The following is a 14,352-nucleotide window of genomic DNA, read 5'->3' as shown; positions in this document are numbered from 1 at the left end:
GTACTTGCAGTGACAGGCACAGCACATTCCTACCACACAGGCGAGCGCTCTGACCCGCCCAGTCACAAAGCCCGGGCAGGGGACGCGGGGCTTTGTGATGGGCCCCCCCGGTGGTGGCCAGTCTAACTGGACGACATATGGAAGCGACGGTGGACTGCGAACGCATCGCCCACGAACGAACCACCCCGTCCCCCCACCTCCCTGCCGTCATCCCGGGCGCAGACCGGTGGCTGTGCAGGTGAGTCTGATGGAGGAGGTGCTCCCACGTGACAGGGGAGAGCGACGCCTGCAACTTTTCCGGAGGAGCCCTAGGGGGCAGCCTTGGGCTGTCAGCGTGCAGGGCGAGCAAGTCAAAGCCTGCAGAGGAGGTTTCTGCCTGAAGAAGCAGGCTCCTCTGTCTTGCAGAGTGGCCAGTCGTTGACATGGACTTGGTGGCAGTGGTTGGGTTTGGTGCGACCCTTACAGACTCTTCTCTCACGGTGCACCGCACCGACGTTTACATTAGTAGCCGCCGAACTTCTGTAACCCGGAATCCCAGTATCTTCACCCCCCATGCTCACCTCCACCTGCTCCTGGGTGATGACTGAAGTGGAGGCTGGCTCCACTTTCCTTCGCCTCCCAGCAGAGCTGACCACACCATACACTCTCTCTTCTTGGTTTCATGAACATCCCACACACACTACTTCTCTCTACCACACTCCACTCCTTTGCCAGTTCTTCCTCTTCAACCTGACTTCATCAGTGCCGGGATGCCCAGAGCTCCTAGTTCCTTGCCTTCAACCTCTCAAACACGAGAAACCATTTTTTGGTGGTGAGGTGAGGGCTGTCGGTCAAGAGGAAATGCACTAACTTCCAGTTGGTGTGATCCGTGAACCCTTCCAGGTAAAAGAGGGTGAAAGGTTCGCCGAATGCTGTGGAAAACGAAGAAGCAAGGGGAAAAGGGTAGGGGGTTGTGGAGAGTGACCCAGAGAAGCTAAGCGACTGTAGAATATTCTCATAGTAGATGGTATTAGTCTGTGTTGACTAGAGAAACAAATCCAGAGAGACTTGTGTGTTTAAGAGCAATTGAATCTTGAGAAAAGATCCCAGCCCAGTCCAGATGAAGTCCGTAAGTCCAATATTAGCCCACCTGTCCAATACCAATCTAAAAATTCCTCTTCAGACTCACGAAACACATGCAATGATGCCGAATGCAGGAAGATCACAGGCTCGTGGATGCAAAGTCTTGTGGATCCAGTGGCAGTAGAGGCATCTCAGCGCTGGCATGGGTCTCCACATGGCTCCTTCAGCTCCAGCGCGCTAGTGTGGCTACAGATGTCTTGTTAGCAAGCATGTTTCGCAGGGAGTGGGTGTCCCGCCTCCAGCCAGCTATTTATCTCCTTAGTGCTATCAAATGGGGCCATCAAGCTGCGCCCTGATTGACAGGCTAACCTCCACCCCTTCACTCAAGTCTCAAAATGACAACAGATTTTGTAACTACCCGATAGATTAACTGAAAACGCAGTGTCATGGAGTTGACCCTAGGACAGAGTAGAAGTAAGCACCCCTGGAGTTTCTGAGACTGCTCGGCTTTACAGCACAGGTATAGAAAGACTCAGCTTCCTCCACTGAAAGACAGTCCAGAGAGATCAACTGCCAAACACTGCCAAGTGAGAGGATGATATGTTTCTACATATGCCCTTTAGTGAGAATGATTACAAATGAGGGGGCTCTTGTTTGCACCCTCCTTTCACAAGTTGCTTTTCTGCCATTAACATAAGCTCACTGTCCCCCAAGGCTCCAATCACAGCTTTCCAGTTGCTGCTGTCAGTTTGATCCCATTGAGATAGATCTTAAAAGTGCATAAAGCTCAAGACAGAGATTTTTAAAAATCATTTTATTGGGGGCTTGTACAACTCTTATCACAATCCATCCATCCATCCATCCATCCATCCATCCATCCATCCATCCATCCATCGTGTCATGCACTTGTGTACATTTGTTGCCCTCATCATTCTCAAAACGTTTGCTTTCTACTGAGCCCTTGGTATCAGCTCCTCATTTTTTCCCCTCCCTTCCCCAAGGCAGAAGATTCTCGACTAGTTAAAACTAAACTATTGTTTGGTTTTAAAGAGTGAAGGGGTCTTTCTGGGTTAATGTATAAAGGTGATCTCAGAGCAATAGTTTCAGGCTTCATCTAGCCTCCATGACTCCAGAAATTCTGGGGTCCATGAGAATTTGAAAAATCTGTTCCGCATTTCTCCCCTTTTGCTCAGCGTTCCTCTGTAGAATCTTTCGCCAGAATGCTCAGCTATGGTGGACACTCTGTGGCTCTGCTCTCGTGGAAAAGAGGCAGTGAGTTGTTGATGGAGGCGATTCACCACACTTTCCATCGTCTCCCTCTCAGTACTGACTCGCTTTCTCTCTCACTCTAGGCCAAGCTTTCCTGAGAGAGAAGAGCCAATCCCGCCCCTCACAGCAATTTAAAAATGAATCGAGAGCCATAAATCTATTTTTACAAACAAATGAAATCATCACTATCTGAATAATATCCTTTAATTTTTTTACAAATGAAACTATAATAGATTTCTTTTCCTTTTCAATTTTACTTCAGAGTCACATGTGCCTCCTGAAAGAGCTGCATGTGTCTCAGAGCCGCAGTTCACCATCCCCGGCTTCCATCAACAGAGATCAAGAGTTGTCCCTGGAAGGCTGTTTGCAAGTATTTAAGAGCCCCCGCCAGGGAGATTCTTTAAAAAGTTGAAAAATGCCCCCTGAGACAGATGGTTCGTGAGGATGTACTGAATCCATAGACGCAGCTTCCACTAAAATGAATGCTGTTTGTTTCCATATTTTCACTTGGCCCTTTCTCTTCCCTTCAAAGTCAACAAAGCTCTTCAAATTTGTTTGGGGGAACTGACTATATTGAATGAAATATTTTACTTTCGTGGCTGAAAACTTAAAAATCTATATCCCAGTCACTCAAGTATTTCCCTCCCAGCTCTGACTCTCCAGACTAACTGTAGTCTCCATTGGCATGTCAGGGAGGTTATTTCAGCAAACACAGAGAATGTATAAGGCTGAATTTCTCTCCCCAGACTTTAAAAATAGAGGAACAATAAGCATTAATTTATTTTCATTCTTGTATCCATTATTATTAGCTCCCCATCACCCCAAGCTCCCTTGCCATATTTTTATTTATTTATTTAAATTTTTCCCCTCGCCATAATTTTATTTATTAATTAAAATTTTTCCCCTTGCCATAATTTTATGCAGCCATCAGACTAGTTACTGTCTTTATAGAGTTACTTTACATTTCATGTAAAGAAAATCATGCAAAAACCCAACAATAACAACAACAAAATAAAACAGAAAATCCTCAATCCAAGAGAAAGCAGAAGATAATAAAAACTAGAACAAGTTAAAAATGCATCAAAATGGGAAAACAAGTGGTAGGATATTGAATTGTAACCTCACGATGTCTGCATTGGGAGCGAGACAGAGCTTTCTGCTCCTGCAAGCAATTACAGTCTGGGCCACTCACAAGGGCAGTTCCACCCTGGAGGCCCTGGAGGGTCTCTGCATTGGTGTTGACTCCATGGCAGTGACTCTATCTGCAGTGCTCTACTTTCCAATGCACAAGACTGCTCCCACCTCTGGTCCACGGAACCTGGAATCCAGTGGAGGGGTAGCCCTGTGGGAGCCTGCAGACGGATCTGGGGCTTTCACTGTCGTCCAGGCTGTTGTGGGTGCTGTATGCAGTTGGCTCTGACTCACAGCAACGCTGCGCGACTGAATGAAACACCCCCATTCCGCACCATCTTCCCACTGTTCTTAGGTTTGAGCCTATTGTTGCAGCCACTGTGTCAAGCTCGTCCAGGACCCGCCTCTTTTTCGCTGTCCCTCTAATTTCCCAAGTATGAGGTCCTTCTCCAGGGACTGGTCTCTCCTGACAGGCAGGTCAAATCACGTGAGAGGAAATCTCTCCATCCTTGCCTCTGAGGAGCGTTCTGGTTATAATGTCTTCAATAGCTGTCTGCCAACCAGGTGTTCACTCTTTAAGCTCTAAATACAACCCCCTCTTCTGATCTTGGATTTGGTTATTTTTAATCCTTGGTTCACACAGCCTGTTGTGCAGATTTAGCTGACACCTCACTTAGTTGGCTGCTTGTTTTAAGACAAGCCTTTAAAGCCAAGGAGCTATTCTTTCTGATAGGTGGGCACCATCTGATTTCTTCACATTTTCTATAGCATCCATATCTTCAGTGATTACTTTATAAGGGGAAGTATTGAGCAGGGCCGCTTCCATCATAAGAAGTAATTGTTCTTAGCTTAGGGCTTCTGATTGCGTGTGGGTTCAAGATCCATTTGTATACTTAAGATTTGTAGACGTCCCTGGTTCACTGGTGGGGCAACACCATAATTTTCTTCAGAAATAATAGAGGTGCGTTGCATGGGACTTCTGGTAGTTCAAATACTACATTCTCCTAGCTGATGGCACAGACTTTAAAATACTATTGAGAGAAGGGAAAATACATACGTATAGGGAAACTTCTTAGACTGAAATCCATGGATTGTGCACTTCTACCGATTCAAACTGAGCGACTGAACACTGCTTAATAAAACAATGAGGGTTAGGCACGAGGCAAAACGATGACAAGATTGACATGTTACAACAACTAACCCAAACCCACTGCCCTGAGAGGATTTTGACTCATGGGGACCCTCTAGGACACAGCGGAATTGCCCCTGTGTGTTTGGGATTGTAACTGTGTGGGAGTGGAAAGTCTCCCCTTGGTCCCACAGTGGATGGTGGAACACACAATCCGCTACTTCACCGTAGCTCCTCACCAAAGGAAATAGCACATATATGGTAGATGTAAGTTGCTAATGATTGATTCAACAGCCTCAAACACCTGGTGCTGATCCTTATAACAGTGGCCTCATACAATATTTCTCATTTAGTGCTTGACTAACTTCGCTCAGCTTAGTGTCCTCCAAACCAGTCCATGCTGCCAGGAGCTTCCTGGGCTCACCTGTGCGGTTAGCATTGTGTTCCATTAGTACATGCACCTAAGAGGCTTTCCTCATTCTGCCGAGGGGCTTTGGGGCTGTTTGCAACTTCCAGGGCTGTGGTGAACCTTCTCCCCCAAACTCTTCCTCCTCCCCCTTGGTAAGAGCATCACCCATCCACTCATTTACTCAAGGCCCCAATTCAGAAGTAATCCGGTCCCTCTCCCGGCTCCACTGCAACCATTTCAGGACAAATCACTGGCCTGTCTTTCCTAGAAGGTTCGTAGTTTGCTAAGTGATCTCCCTGCTTCTGTTCTCCACAGAGCAGTCCAAATGAATTAAAACAACAACAACCATAAGTCACAGAACATAATGTTTCTGATCAAAACTTCCACGGGGTTCACCGTACACTTGGACTGAGGGGCAGACTTCTGTAGCCTGCAAGACCCTTGCGACGGAGCATCACCGACCTCATCTCCACCACCTTCCAAAAGCACTTGGACACTGGAGCGCCTTTGCACATCCTGGTCCTTTTGCCTGGACCACTCCTTTTCTGCTTACACGTTGGGCTGCTAACTGCAAGGTCTGCAGTTTGAAACCACGGGCCGCTCTGCCGGAGACTTCTACTCCCATAAGAGTTAGAGTCTCAGAAACTCACAGGGGCCCTTCCACCCTATCTGATGTGGTTGCAATGGGTCGGCATCAACTCGATGGCAGCGAATTTGCTTTTGGTTTGGGTTTACTTCCTTAGGGCTGAGCTCAGATAGCACCTCCTTGTAGAAACCCTTTCTGACCACCCAGAAGAAGCGAATAGTGCTTCTTTCTGAAGTCATGGCCTAGTCATTGTCATTTCCATTTCCCAGGTTGGGCTGCTAAACACAAGTATGGCAGTTCAAAGGCACCGGCTGCTTTGTGGAAGAAGGTCCAGCTTTCTACTCTTGCAAAGACAGTCTAGGAAACCCACAGGGGCAGCTCCACCCTGTCCTCTGGGGTCACTATGGGTCACTGCGAGTCAGAATCTTCTGTAGGGTCACTATGAGCCGGAACTGACTGGATGGCAGTGAGTTTGGTTTGGCCGGAGCCTCATAATCATCTGAAAGGATCCTCTCTGTTTACTTAGTTGTGCTCTGTCTCCCCCAGTATAAATTAAAGTCAGTTTCAGCAGGACTGGGGCCCGCTGTAGCCCCGGGGCCTAACAACAGTGGGCACACAGAAGTCCATGCACAGACATGGAACCTGCAGAGGCAGACACAGACATGCCCACATTGCTTAGTTCTTTTTTATTTGGGGGGCATGGGGCGGGGGAGGGGCGGGGCACTGCCATGGTTTAGAGTTGGGAGACAAGAATTCCCAGTCAGTGGGAGAGACTCCGCCGGCCCAGATGAGACACGTGGGCTGAACAGAAAGCTGAGCTCCCGGGCGAGTTCTGGCCGCCCTGGAGGCCCGGTCCCGGGGCGAGGCCGCGGGCTGGGGCCGCCCGGAGGAGGGGCGCGGAGGGAGGCCCGCGCCGCGCGCCCGGGGGCCGGGGCTGCCCCGCCCTCGCTCACAAGTGGCCGCCCCAGCTGGCCCGTGCGACGGACCGCCCGCGGGCCCGACGCGTGCGCCATCAAAGCGCCGGGAAGGGGCGGCGCGCGGAGGTGCCGGGGTGCCGGAGGTGTGAGCGAGCTTCCCAGGGGCCGCCCGGAACGTGGGAGCGCAGAGCGGTCCTGGGGTCGCCAGAGATCTGGAGAGATGGCGAGAGACCCCGAGACGGGGACTCTCGGAGATGCGGCGTCGGAGAGAAGCTGCGATGCGATCCGGCGATAGGACGCCCATAGGCACCCCGGGACCGAGAGACGCTAAGCGCGAGCGAGAGAGACTGGGGAGAAGAGCTGGCGGTCCGAAGGCCCCGCTCCACTTCCTCCCTCCGCTCCGCCCCCCAGCCAGGGCCCCGAGGCCCCCCGGGGCAGGGACCCCAACGCCTGCTCCTTTCTCAGGGTCACGCCTGTGGAGGTGCGGGGCCGGGGTGGGGATGGGGTAAGGGAGGGGTGTCAAGACAGCAGCAGGACCCCCAAGACTGAAGGAGGGGAGTATGAGGACGTCCGGAATCGGGGAATGGATTGCAAGCCTCACATTCTGCGCTGGAGTCAAAAGCAAATATTAGGATTTGGTAGAAATGTTAACCAAGACCGCCATAAGAACGTCACCAAATGTATTGGTGGGGGCAAAGTATGCCCAGAGCTTATATTACTCGGGAGTTGAACCCTGGCATCTTACAGTAGTGGGCAAGAACAGTACCACTAAGCTACCAGGGAAGAGGAAGCGGGTCTCCCCCCCACTGCCCCGCCCCCCAACCTTCCCCAGGCTGGTGAGAAAGGTGCGGCGGTCGCGGTCCCGCAGAACAGGATAGGCTGGCGACCCTGCTAGCAGCGGCCTTCCAGTTGGCGTGGGAGGAGCACCCGGCTATCCTTCCTCCTTCCAGGATCCGGCCACTGGGCCATAAAGCCACCCCATATGGCCAGGGGCGGCCCCACACCCAGGTGCGAACAGCTCGGGGCCCCCAGCCTCGCGTGCAGGTGAGAAAAACTCACCCCCAGCTCAGGTTCCCAAGGAGGGGGGCTGCGGGGCCTGCGGTGGCCACACATCTGCATTCCCATTTGGCTGAAGAGGGTGTGTGCGGGGGACCTTGATTCCAAATGGGAGCCCCTTCCCCAAGATCCCTGCTCCTATGACCTCTGGCTTTGGCTCCACGGGCCCTCTAGAGGCGCAAGGGCTGCGCCAGCGAATTTCTCTCAGTCGGTTACCTATCTCCCGGGCTCCTTCCCCAGCGCTCTTGCCGTCCCATTTAAACTCTGATCCGTCTTCTCGCAATCTCACGCCTCATTCTGCAGATGGGTGATGTTCTTCCTCTGCCGTGGGGTGCTGGTCACTTTCTTGCCCCTTTGGGGAAACTACTTTCTGCTCCTTTGTGGTCGCGAGGGTCTCCCAAGAAATGAGAAAGAATCAACCCCACGTTTGTGTGAAGTGACCTGACAGTCCTAGAATTAGTTGGGAGCCAAGTGTTCCTAAGTGAGACAGGAATACTTCACCTACTCACCCTTCAAGGCCTTGTTCTCTCTCCCTTGACATTTCCTTCCACGAGGTACAGCTAACCCCAGGAAAACCCCTGTTCCTCCTGAGCACCTGCTTGGAGTAACGCCTTGATGACATGTGACCTTTTGCACTAGCTCCTCCAAGGACAAGTTTGGCCTCTATGGTACCTCGGTGTGACCCCTCCAGGAAGTGGATTTTGGGGTGCTAATTTTTGTTTCTCATGAGTGCAGAGACAGTGAACCCCTCCGGAAAACTGCGATTTGGGAGGAGCTCAGACTCCGGAAGCTTCACTTCCCTGCATGGTTGCCTTCTGCCCAGTGGGGTTATCCACTAAGCACGAGTTTGCTTGTGCGTATTGGCTAGTCTGTAGCCAATAACCACCTCCACCACGACCACATCCAACATTCTGCATCTAGTGTGACTGGCATTTGTCTCTCCCAACTCAACCTCACGGAATCAAAGCCTCTTCAAATTCACAATTCCAGGTTGGGATGGAGTACGCAGCGAGCAAGGCCAGCCCAGGTTTTACTTGTGGTGTAAACTCTGTGCTGTTGTCCACTATGAATTAGTGCAGAAATAAGAGGAAATCCACCACGTTTACCTTGCCTTGCTTATTGGATGACCCTCCCTAGCTTCTGTCCCTCCAACCACTTCCTTCCTCTCCTCCTAACAGCCTTTAGTTGGGTCCCGCCTTATACAGCCTTAAGGTCTTTAAAACCAGCCGGTGTCCCATTCAACCCCCAATTCCCACACTCCCAGGCCCAGTCGGGGGCCAGTTCCACTCGTTCCCCTCCCCCCTTCACTCCTCCCTTTTCTGAGAGACTCGTGCCGCGGCCCCTCCAGAGGGTTGCGGGTGCCGAGGGGCGGGGCTGAGGTCCTTCTCCCCAGACCCCGCGAGCCTAAGGGATATAAGGCGCAACGCGAGCAGGGACCCGGTCCACACCTGGGTTCGGAGGAGCGATGGTCACCCGGGAGCGAGCTGAAAACAGGGACGGCCCCAAGGTGAGGCGCGGGAGCGGAGGGAGCAGAGGGTCTGGAACCGGTTTGGAGATGGATGGCCAGAGACTGGTTCTGGGAGGAGGCTGGGACCCCGGGTGCCAGGTGGACAGGGGAGGAGTAAGGAAGGGGACACGCTGGAGCAGGTCTGAGGACTTGAGTAGCGGGCGGGGGGGCGGGGTTGTCGGTGCACACCTCGCGGCCTGGAGGGAGTGGAAGGGGCCCGGGAGTTGGAGAGAAAACTGCAAGAGGAGGAAGGTAGGCAGCGGAGCCTAAGCTCCCTGCGGGCAGTGAGTCAGCGCTCTTAGAAGGGTCCGTGGCGAAGGCTGACCGCCGATGGACCCGCTGGGAACAGGAAGGGGAGAGACTGTGCCTCTCCTGCTAGCACTCCAGGTCCCCAGCGCTGCGTCATGCACCGTGTGGCGCACGAGCCCGGGTTCAGCGCCGGTCCCTCCAGAGTTCTCCACTGAGACACACAGAGAGACTGGACGGAACGGAGACGCAGAGAGAGAGAGCAGGAGCAGGAGCAGGAGCAGGAGAGGGGAGGAAAGGGATGAGGCTGAACGAGGAGAAAGCAGGTGACCCGAGAGAGACGAGGCCAGCTACAGAAAGCGACCCTATGGGCACGGGAGCTGACAGGAACCGTGCGCGCAGCCCCAGGCTCCCTGGGTCTTGGGAATGGAGTGGGAGTGGCGCTCTCCCAAGGTGGGAAATCCCGACGCCGCGCGTCGGCGCTGAGCCTTGGTCCCGTGGGCCCGCTCTCTTGGTCCCAGATGCTAAAGCCGCTAGTGGAGAAGCGGCGCCGGGACCGCATCAACCGCAGCCTGGAAGAGCTGAGGCTCCTGCTGCTGGAGCGGACCCGGGACCAGGTCAGTTCCTCCGCAGGCCCCGGACCCTCAAGCATCGGGTTCTCGGGTTTCAGGGCTTCTCGTGGGTGGGGGCAGATACCAGATTTGGTGGCCCTGGTCCCCGGGCAACCTGGCCCGAGTCCCACCCTTGGAATCCCATTGCAGACCCATCTCACTCTCAGGACGCCAACTGCGTTGCCTGGAAGTTTTACGCCTGGGTCAGTTGGCGCTGGAGTCCCCCCCTCTGCTCTCCCCACCCGAGAGCGCTCCGCTTCAGTCCGGCGGGGTTAGCCAACGTCTCTCCCCGGGCTCGCCGTTTCACGTGCTCACCCCGGCTCCGTGGGTTGGCGGCACCCCCCCGGTCAGTTTCGTCTCCGGGAGGGCCGGGCCATTGGTGGTCATCTCCGCTCCGCATTCGGTGGCGCGCTCACTCTGCAGGCGGCGCGCAAACGCGACGGGAGGGCACCCCGAGCGTCCCCATCCGCCCCTCCCTCCTTCCCCCTGCCACTTCCCCTCTTTCCCCACCCCTCTCTGTCTCTGCACCTTCCCCTCCCGTCTGTAGAACCTCCGGAACCCGAAGCTGGAGAAGGCGGAGATTTTGGAGTTCGCCGTGGGCTACTTGCGGGAGCGCAGCCGGGTGGAGCCCCTGGGTACAGCGCGGGGGTGGGGCAGCGGGGGGGCGGGGGGTCTCCGGAACTCTGGGATCGGGGACTTGGGGGAGGATTCCCCGGGGACGGTGGGCTTGGGTAGCGGCAGGCTGGGCTCTGAGGCAGGTTAATGACACCCACGCGTGTCTGTGTCTGTGTCTCCCTCTTCTCCCTCTGTCTTGCACCTCTGCCTCTGGGCGTCTGTCCGGCCTCGGTGTCTCCGCGCCCCTCCCCTTCTCTCCTCTCCTGCTGGGTCCCCGCCCTGCCCGCCGGGCCTCTACCTTCGCTGCGGCTCCAGGGTACCCGCGGCCCCCAGCCCAGGACGCCGAGGCGCTCGCCAGCTGCTACCTATCCGGCTTCCGCGAGTGCCTGCTCCGCCTGGCAGCCTTCGCGCACGACGCCAGCCCGGCCGCCCGCGCCCAGCTCTTCTCCGCGCTGCACGGTTACCTGCGTCCCAAGCCGCCCCGGCCGGAGCCGGTGGATCCGAGGGCTCCTCCCGCCCCGCTGGACCCCGCCGCCCCGCCGCCCGGCCCCGCGCTGCACCAGCGCCTCCCAGCGCACCAGGGCCCCCCTAGTCCGCGCTGCGCCTGGTCCCCGTCCCCCTGCTCCCCGCGCGCCGGGGACCCGGGTATGCTGGCGCCTCTCACCGGACTGCTGCCGCCGCCACCTCCACCTTACAGACAAGACGGGGCGCCCAAGGCCCCGCCGCTCCCGCCGCCCGCTTTCTGGAGACCTTGGCCTTGAGCTTGGGGGAGTAGGGGCGCGGGCAGGGGTGGGATAGAGACTCCATCCCGAGGGCAGCAGAGGGACCTGGTTGTCCCGGCGAGGAGGTGTTGGGGAGGGCAGCGGGGCGCGCGGGCACAGCGCGCGGGTGAGATTGTGGTCTATATTAGAGTATCTATATAAATATATATTTCCCCGGTTCCTGTCTCCCTGCCCCTCTGCTCTGCCTTCCTGCCCCCTCTGTCTAGGATGTACCCTCTCGGACCCCCAGCCCAGTCCCAGGCCTTTCCTTAGTCCCTAGTGCATGGAATAAAATGGTTATGAAATCCCGGTGTGTCCCCAAGCCAGGGGCCTGCCTTTATCTCGGCGACAACGCCCACCCCCTCCCTTTCTGCCCCCCATCCTCAGTCCCGCTCTTCATGGCCCAAGCCCCGGGGGCAGACAGGTAAGTAAAGAAGAAAGCAGAGCGGAGACTGTGGTGGCAACTAACACCTAGTGGGAAACGCTGATATAGGGTAGGTGGAGAAGAAAGGGGAGTTTTTAAACCAATTAAAAAAGCAAACTATAAAACCGACTCTGGTGGGATTCGAACCCACAACCTTTGAATTGCTCTCTTACTCTCTAGAAGTCCAATGCGCTATCCATTGCGCCACAGAGCCTCCTGGCGGGCCGCGCCGTTTTATGCCTTACGGGAACTAGACTAAGAAGGGGTGCAGAGGGCGTGTGGGAGGGAATTGGGCGGGGCGTACCAGAGCCCTGGTTTGGACGAGTTTAGTAGGTGCAGACACCTTAGGCACGCCCAGACCAGGTAGCTAGCGCAAAACACGTGAGCCAGGTGTCAATTCGGAAGCTCAGGAATGGAAGAGACAGGGAAAAAGAGTGTGAGGGAGCTAGCGTGGCCCTCTAGTTGCCCGATTGGGGAGTCTTACCAGCCTAGGAGAATCCCATTCCCAGATAAGGTTTTGCCCGTTAAAATAAACTGTTATGCTTTTGGTACATTCTGAGTGTTCTGGTTCTTTTCTCGTTTGTATATTTCTTTGTCTATTGCTGTAAGATTAGGAATTTTACAATGGGTTCCTATTCCAGGTTTGAAAACTACAGAAAAAAAGAAAATGTGCTATTTTTGTAATTCTTCACCCCACCACTCCATGCTAGTCTCTTAGGAGGACAAAGGGAATATTGTGCTTCCACGCAGGTAGCGTGGCCGAGCGGTCTAAGGCGCTGGATTTAGGCTCCAGTCTCTTCGGAGGCGTGGGTTCGAATCCCACCGCTGCCAAAGTACAGTTTTGGGAATTTTTTTTAAGCGAGTCCGTGCATGTGTCTTCTACTCTGCAAACGTTTCCTGGTCTATTCTCTCACTGGTAGAGACGGCACTATCGACTACTCTGGTCTGCCAGTTACCCTAGGCCTGTATTTCTCATCCAAAGTGGGGACTGCTTTGATAATTGCTACTTTTTATAAATGAACCATAAGTAAATATTCTCTAAACAACATTCTATTTTTTATAAGTTAGCACAAATTCTCCTACTTTTAAAAACTTTGTAATGTATTGACCTCATGGAGTGCTAGAAATTTCAATTGCCCATTTGGAAAAGCTCGTAGAGTTTTAGTTTTTTTCAGATCATTGTAGTTTAAAACGCTAACCTAAGTTTTATGTTCTCAGGTGAGAAAAAGGAAGGTTCCACCGAGATTTGAACTCGGATCGCTGGATTCAGAGTCCAGAGTGCTAACCATTACACCATGGAACCTAACTGGTCACCATGGCGTCCATAATTGCATACATTATTCCCTTTCCTATTCTCTGTGTGTCGGCTAATCTTGCGTCACGGGGAAAATGAAATATTCACAACAGTGGGTACTGACTTCGTGTGATTATTCAGCACCACACATGAGCTTGAGTGTGGAATACAGCCCGCATTTAGACGACTTCGGATGGAGAAAAGGCCTAAAGAATTTCTAATAATTTTAAGAAAAGTGATTGTTGCTAACATTTTGGTAAAATGAACTAAATCATTACAATTAATTTCGCCTATCTTTTCGTTCTTTTAAATGTGGCTCTTGAGATTGTTCTTGTCAATTCGTTCCACTTCCTGAAAAATAAATTCTGCCGCATTTAGTACAAGTTAATTTAAAAATCAATTAATAATTCTTTGTCTTTCATTCCTTCGTTACAAATGTACAATATGTTATTTCTATTTTTAAAAAAACCTTTTGGCTCTGGCAGGAAAAGTTTGGCCGCCCGAACAGGGACTTGAACCCTGGACCCTCAGATTAAAAGTCTGATGCTCTACCGACTGAGCTATCCGGGCCCTTGCGAGACTGCTGCTTTATTTCCTATAAGAGGTTTATCAGCCTGGCGCTTCCTGCACCAAGAGGTGAGTGTCTTGCCTGTGCAAGATTCCCCGCTGACCGGGAAGAAACTGGGCGAGCTAGATTGCTCGGAAGTGCTGTTTGCAAGGTCTGCCCGCGATCCGCGGACCCGCGAGCGCCGCCCCCGAGCGCAGCGGAGGCGGGGACGCTGTGGTACTGGGGCTGGCCGCCCCGCGCCGCTGTCGGCTGCCGGCTCCACCGGCCAAGTCCACAACCGAGATCCCGGGCACCGGGACCCACCGTCCGCCAGGCCCAGAACATCAGTCCTGGAGCGGGAAGAATATTCACCTGGGCGCCTCGGGACGCCACGCTCCCGGACCCTGCTCGTATCCGCTCATCAGCCCTACAGATCGGGGAGACACACTACGATCGGACACTCCAAAGACTGGGGACCCCGAGGGGCGCGCATTGGTCTGGGCTGGGCCTGGGAGCGTGCTGGGGAGGGTGGCCCGAGAGCTGTCCCGTGCGGGGACGCGTGTGCAGCTCACCTGCGTGGGGCTCACCTGGCCCATGAGTCACCTGGGTGATTCCCAAGTAGGAATGCGAGGACCCGGAACTCAGATCTGCCTGGGGACGTGGAGGCAAACCTTTGGGGCGATTGGGAAGTGGAAGGGTAGCGAAAGCGCGCGGGGGGAGGGGGGCTCCCAGGGCCCCGTGGGCTCTGACCGGGAGCAGGCAGTATTCCGAGTGTCACCTGGCTCCGT

At 54.2% G+C, this 14,352-nt stretch overlaps 1 protein-coding gene and 4 non-coding genes across 6 annotated transcripts; 2 read left to right on the top strand and 3 right to left on the bottom strand.

Moving 5' to 3' along the window:
- Positions 1-9,024: 9,024 nt before the first annotated feature.
- HES7 (hes family bHLH transcription factor 7) lies at positions 9,025-11,299 on the top strand. Of its 2 annotated transcripts, none has more exons than XM_075559127.1 (4): positions 9,025-9,066; positions 9,834-9,929; positions 10,471-10,555; positions 10,836-11,299. In XM_075559127.1, the coding sequence occupies exons 1-4, from the start codon at positions 9,025-9,027 to the stop codon at positions 11,297-11,299; spliced, it is 687 nt and encodes a 228-aa protein (XP_075415242.1). The 2 variants fall into 2 exon arrangements, with proteins under 2 accessions (XP_075415242.1, XP_075415243.1); XM_075559128.1 differs by having other exon boundaries at positions 10,471-10,558; positions 10,854-11,299.
- Positions 11,300-11,849: 550 nt separating this feature from the next.
- On the bottom strand, positions 11,850-11,937 carry TRNAR-UCU (transfer RNA arginine (anticodon UCU)). The gene is given in 2 exon segments: positions 11,850-11,885; positions 11,901-11,937. It is a non-coding gene; the product is annotated as a tRNA-Arg (tRNA).
- Positions 11,938-12,472: 535 nt separating this feature from the next.
- TRNAL-UAG (transfer RNA leucine (anticodon UAG)) lies at positions 12,473-12,554 on the top strand. The gene has a single exon. It is a non-coding gene; the product is annotated as a tRNA-Leu (tRNA).
- A 400-nt stretch (positions 12,555-12,954) lies between these two features.
- Positions 12,955-13,026, bottom strand: TRNAQ-CUG (transfer RNA glutamine (anticodon CUG)). The gene has a single exon. It is a non-coding gene; the product is annotated as a tRNA-Gln (tRNA).
- Positions 13,027-13,514: 488 nt separating this feature from the next.
- TRNAK-UUU (transfer RNA lysine (anticodon UUU)) lies at positions 13,515-13,587 on the bottom strand. The gene has a single exon. It is a non-coding gene; the product is annotated as a tRNA-Lys (tRNA).
- Positions 13,588-14,352: the final 765 nt, after the last annotated feature.

The sequence above is a fragment of the Tenrec ecaudatus genome, chromosome 10 (genome assembly GCF_050624435.1).
Source record: "Tenrec ecaudatus isolate mTenEca1 chromosome 10, mTenEca1.hap1, whole genome shotgun sequence".
Lineage (NCBI taxonomy): Eukaryota > Metazoa > Chordata > Mammalia > Afrosoricida > Tenrecidae > Tenrec > Tenrec ecaudatus.
Note: the sequence above shows the minus strand (reverse complement) of the source record. Positions and strands in the feature narration are given on the sequence as shown.

Coding starts and splice junctions, on each gene's coding strand:
- HES7 (XM_075559127.1), top strand. CDS start 9,025: ATGGTCACCCGGGAGCGAGCTGAAAACAGGGACGGCCCCAAG. Junction 9,067..9,833: donor AAAACAGGGACGGCCCCAAG/GTGAGGCGCGGG, acceptor TCTTGGTCCCAG/ATGCTAAAGCCGCTAGTGGA. Junction 10,556..10,835: donor GCGCAGCCGGGTGGAGCCCC/TGGGTACAGCGC, acceptor GCCGGGCCTCTA/CCTTCGCTGCGGCTCCAGGG.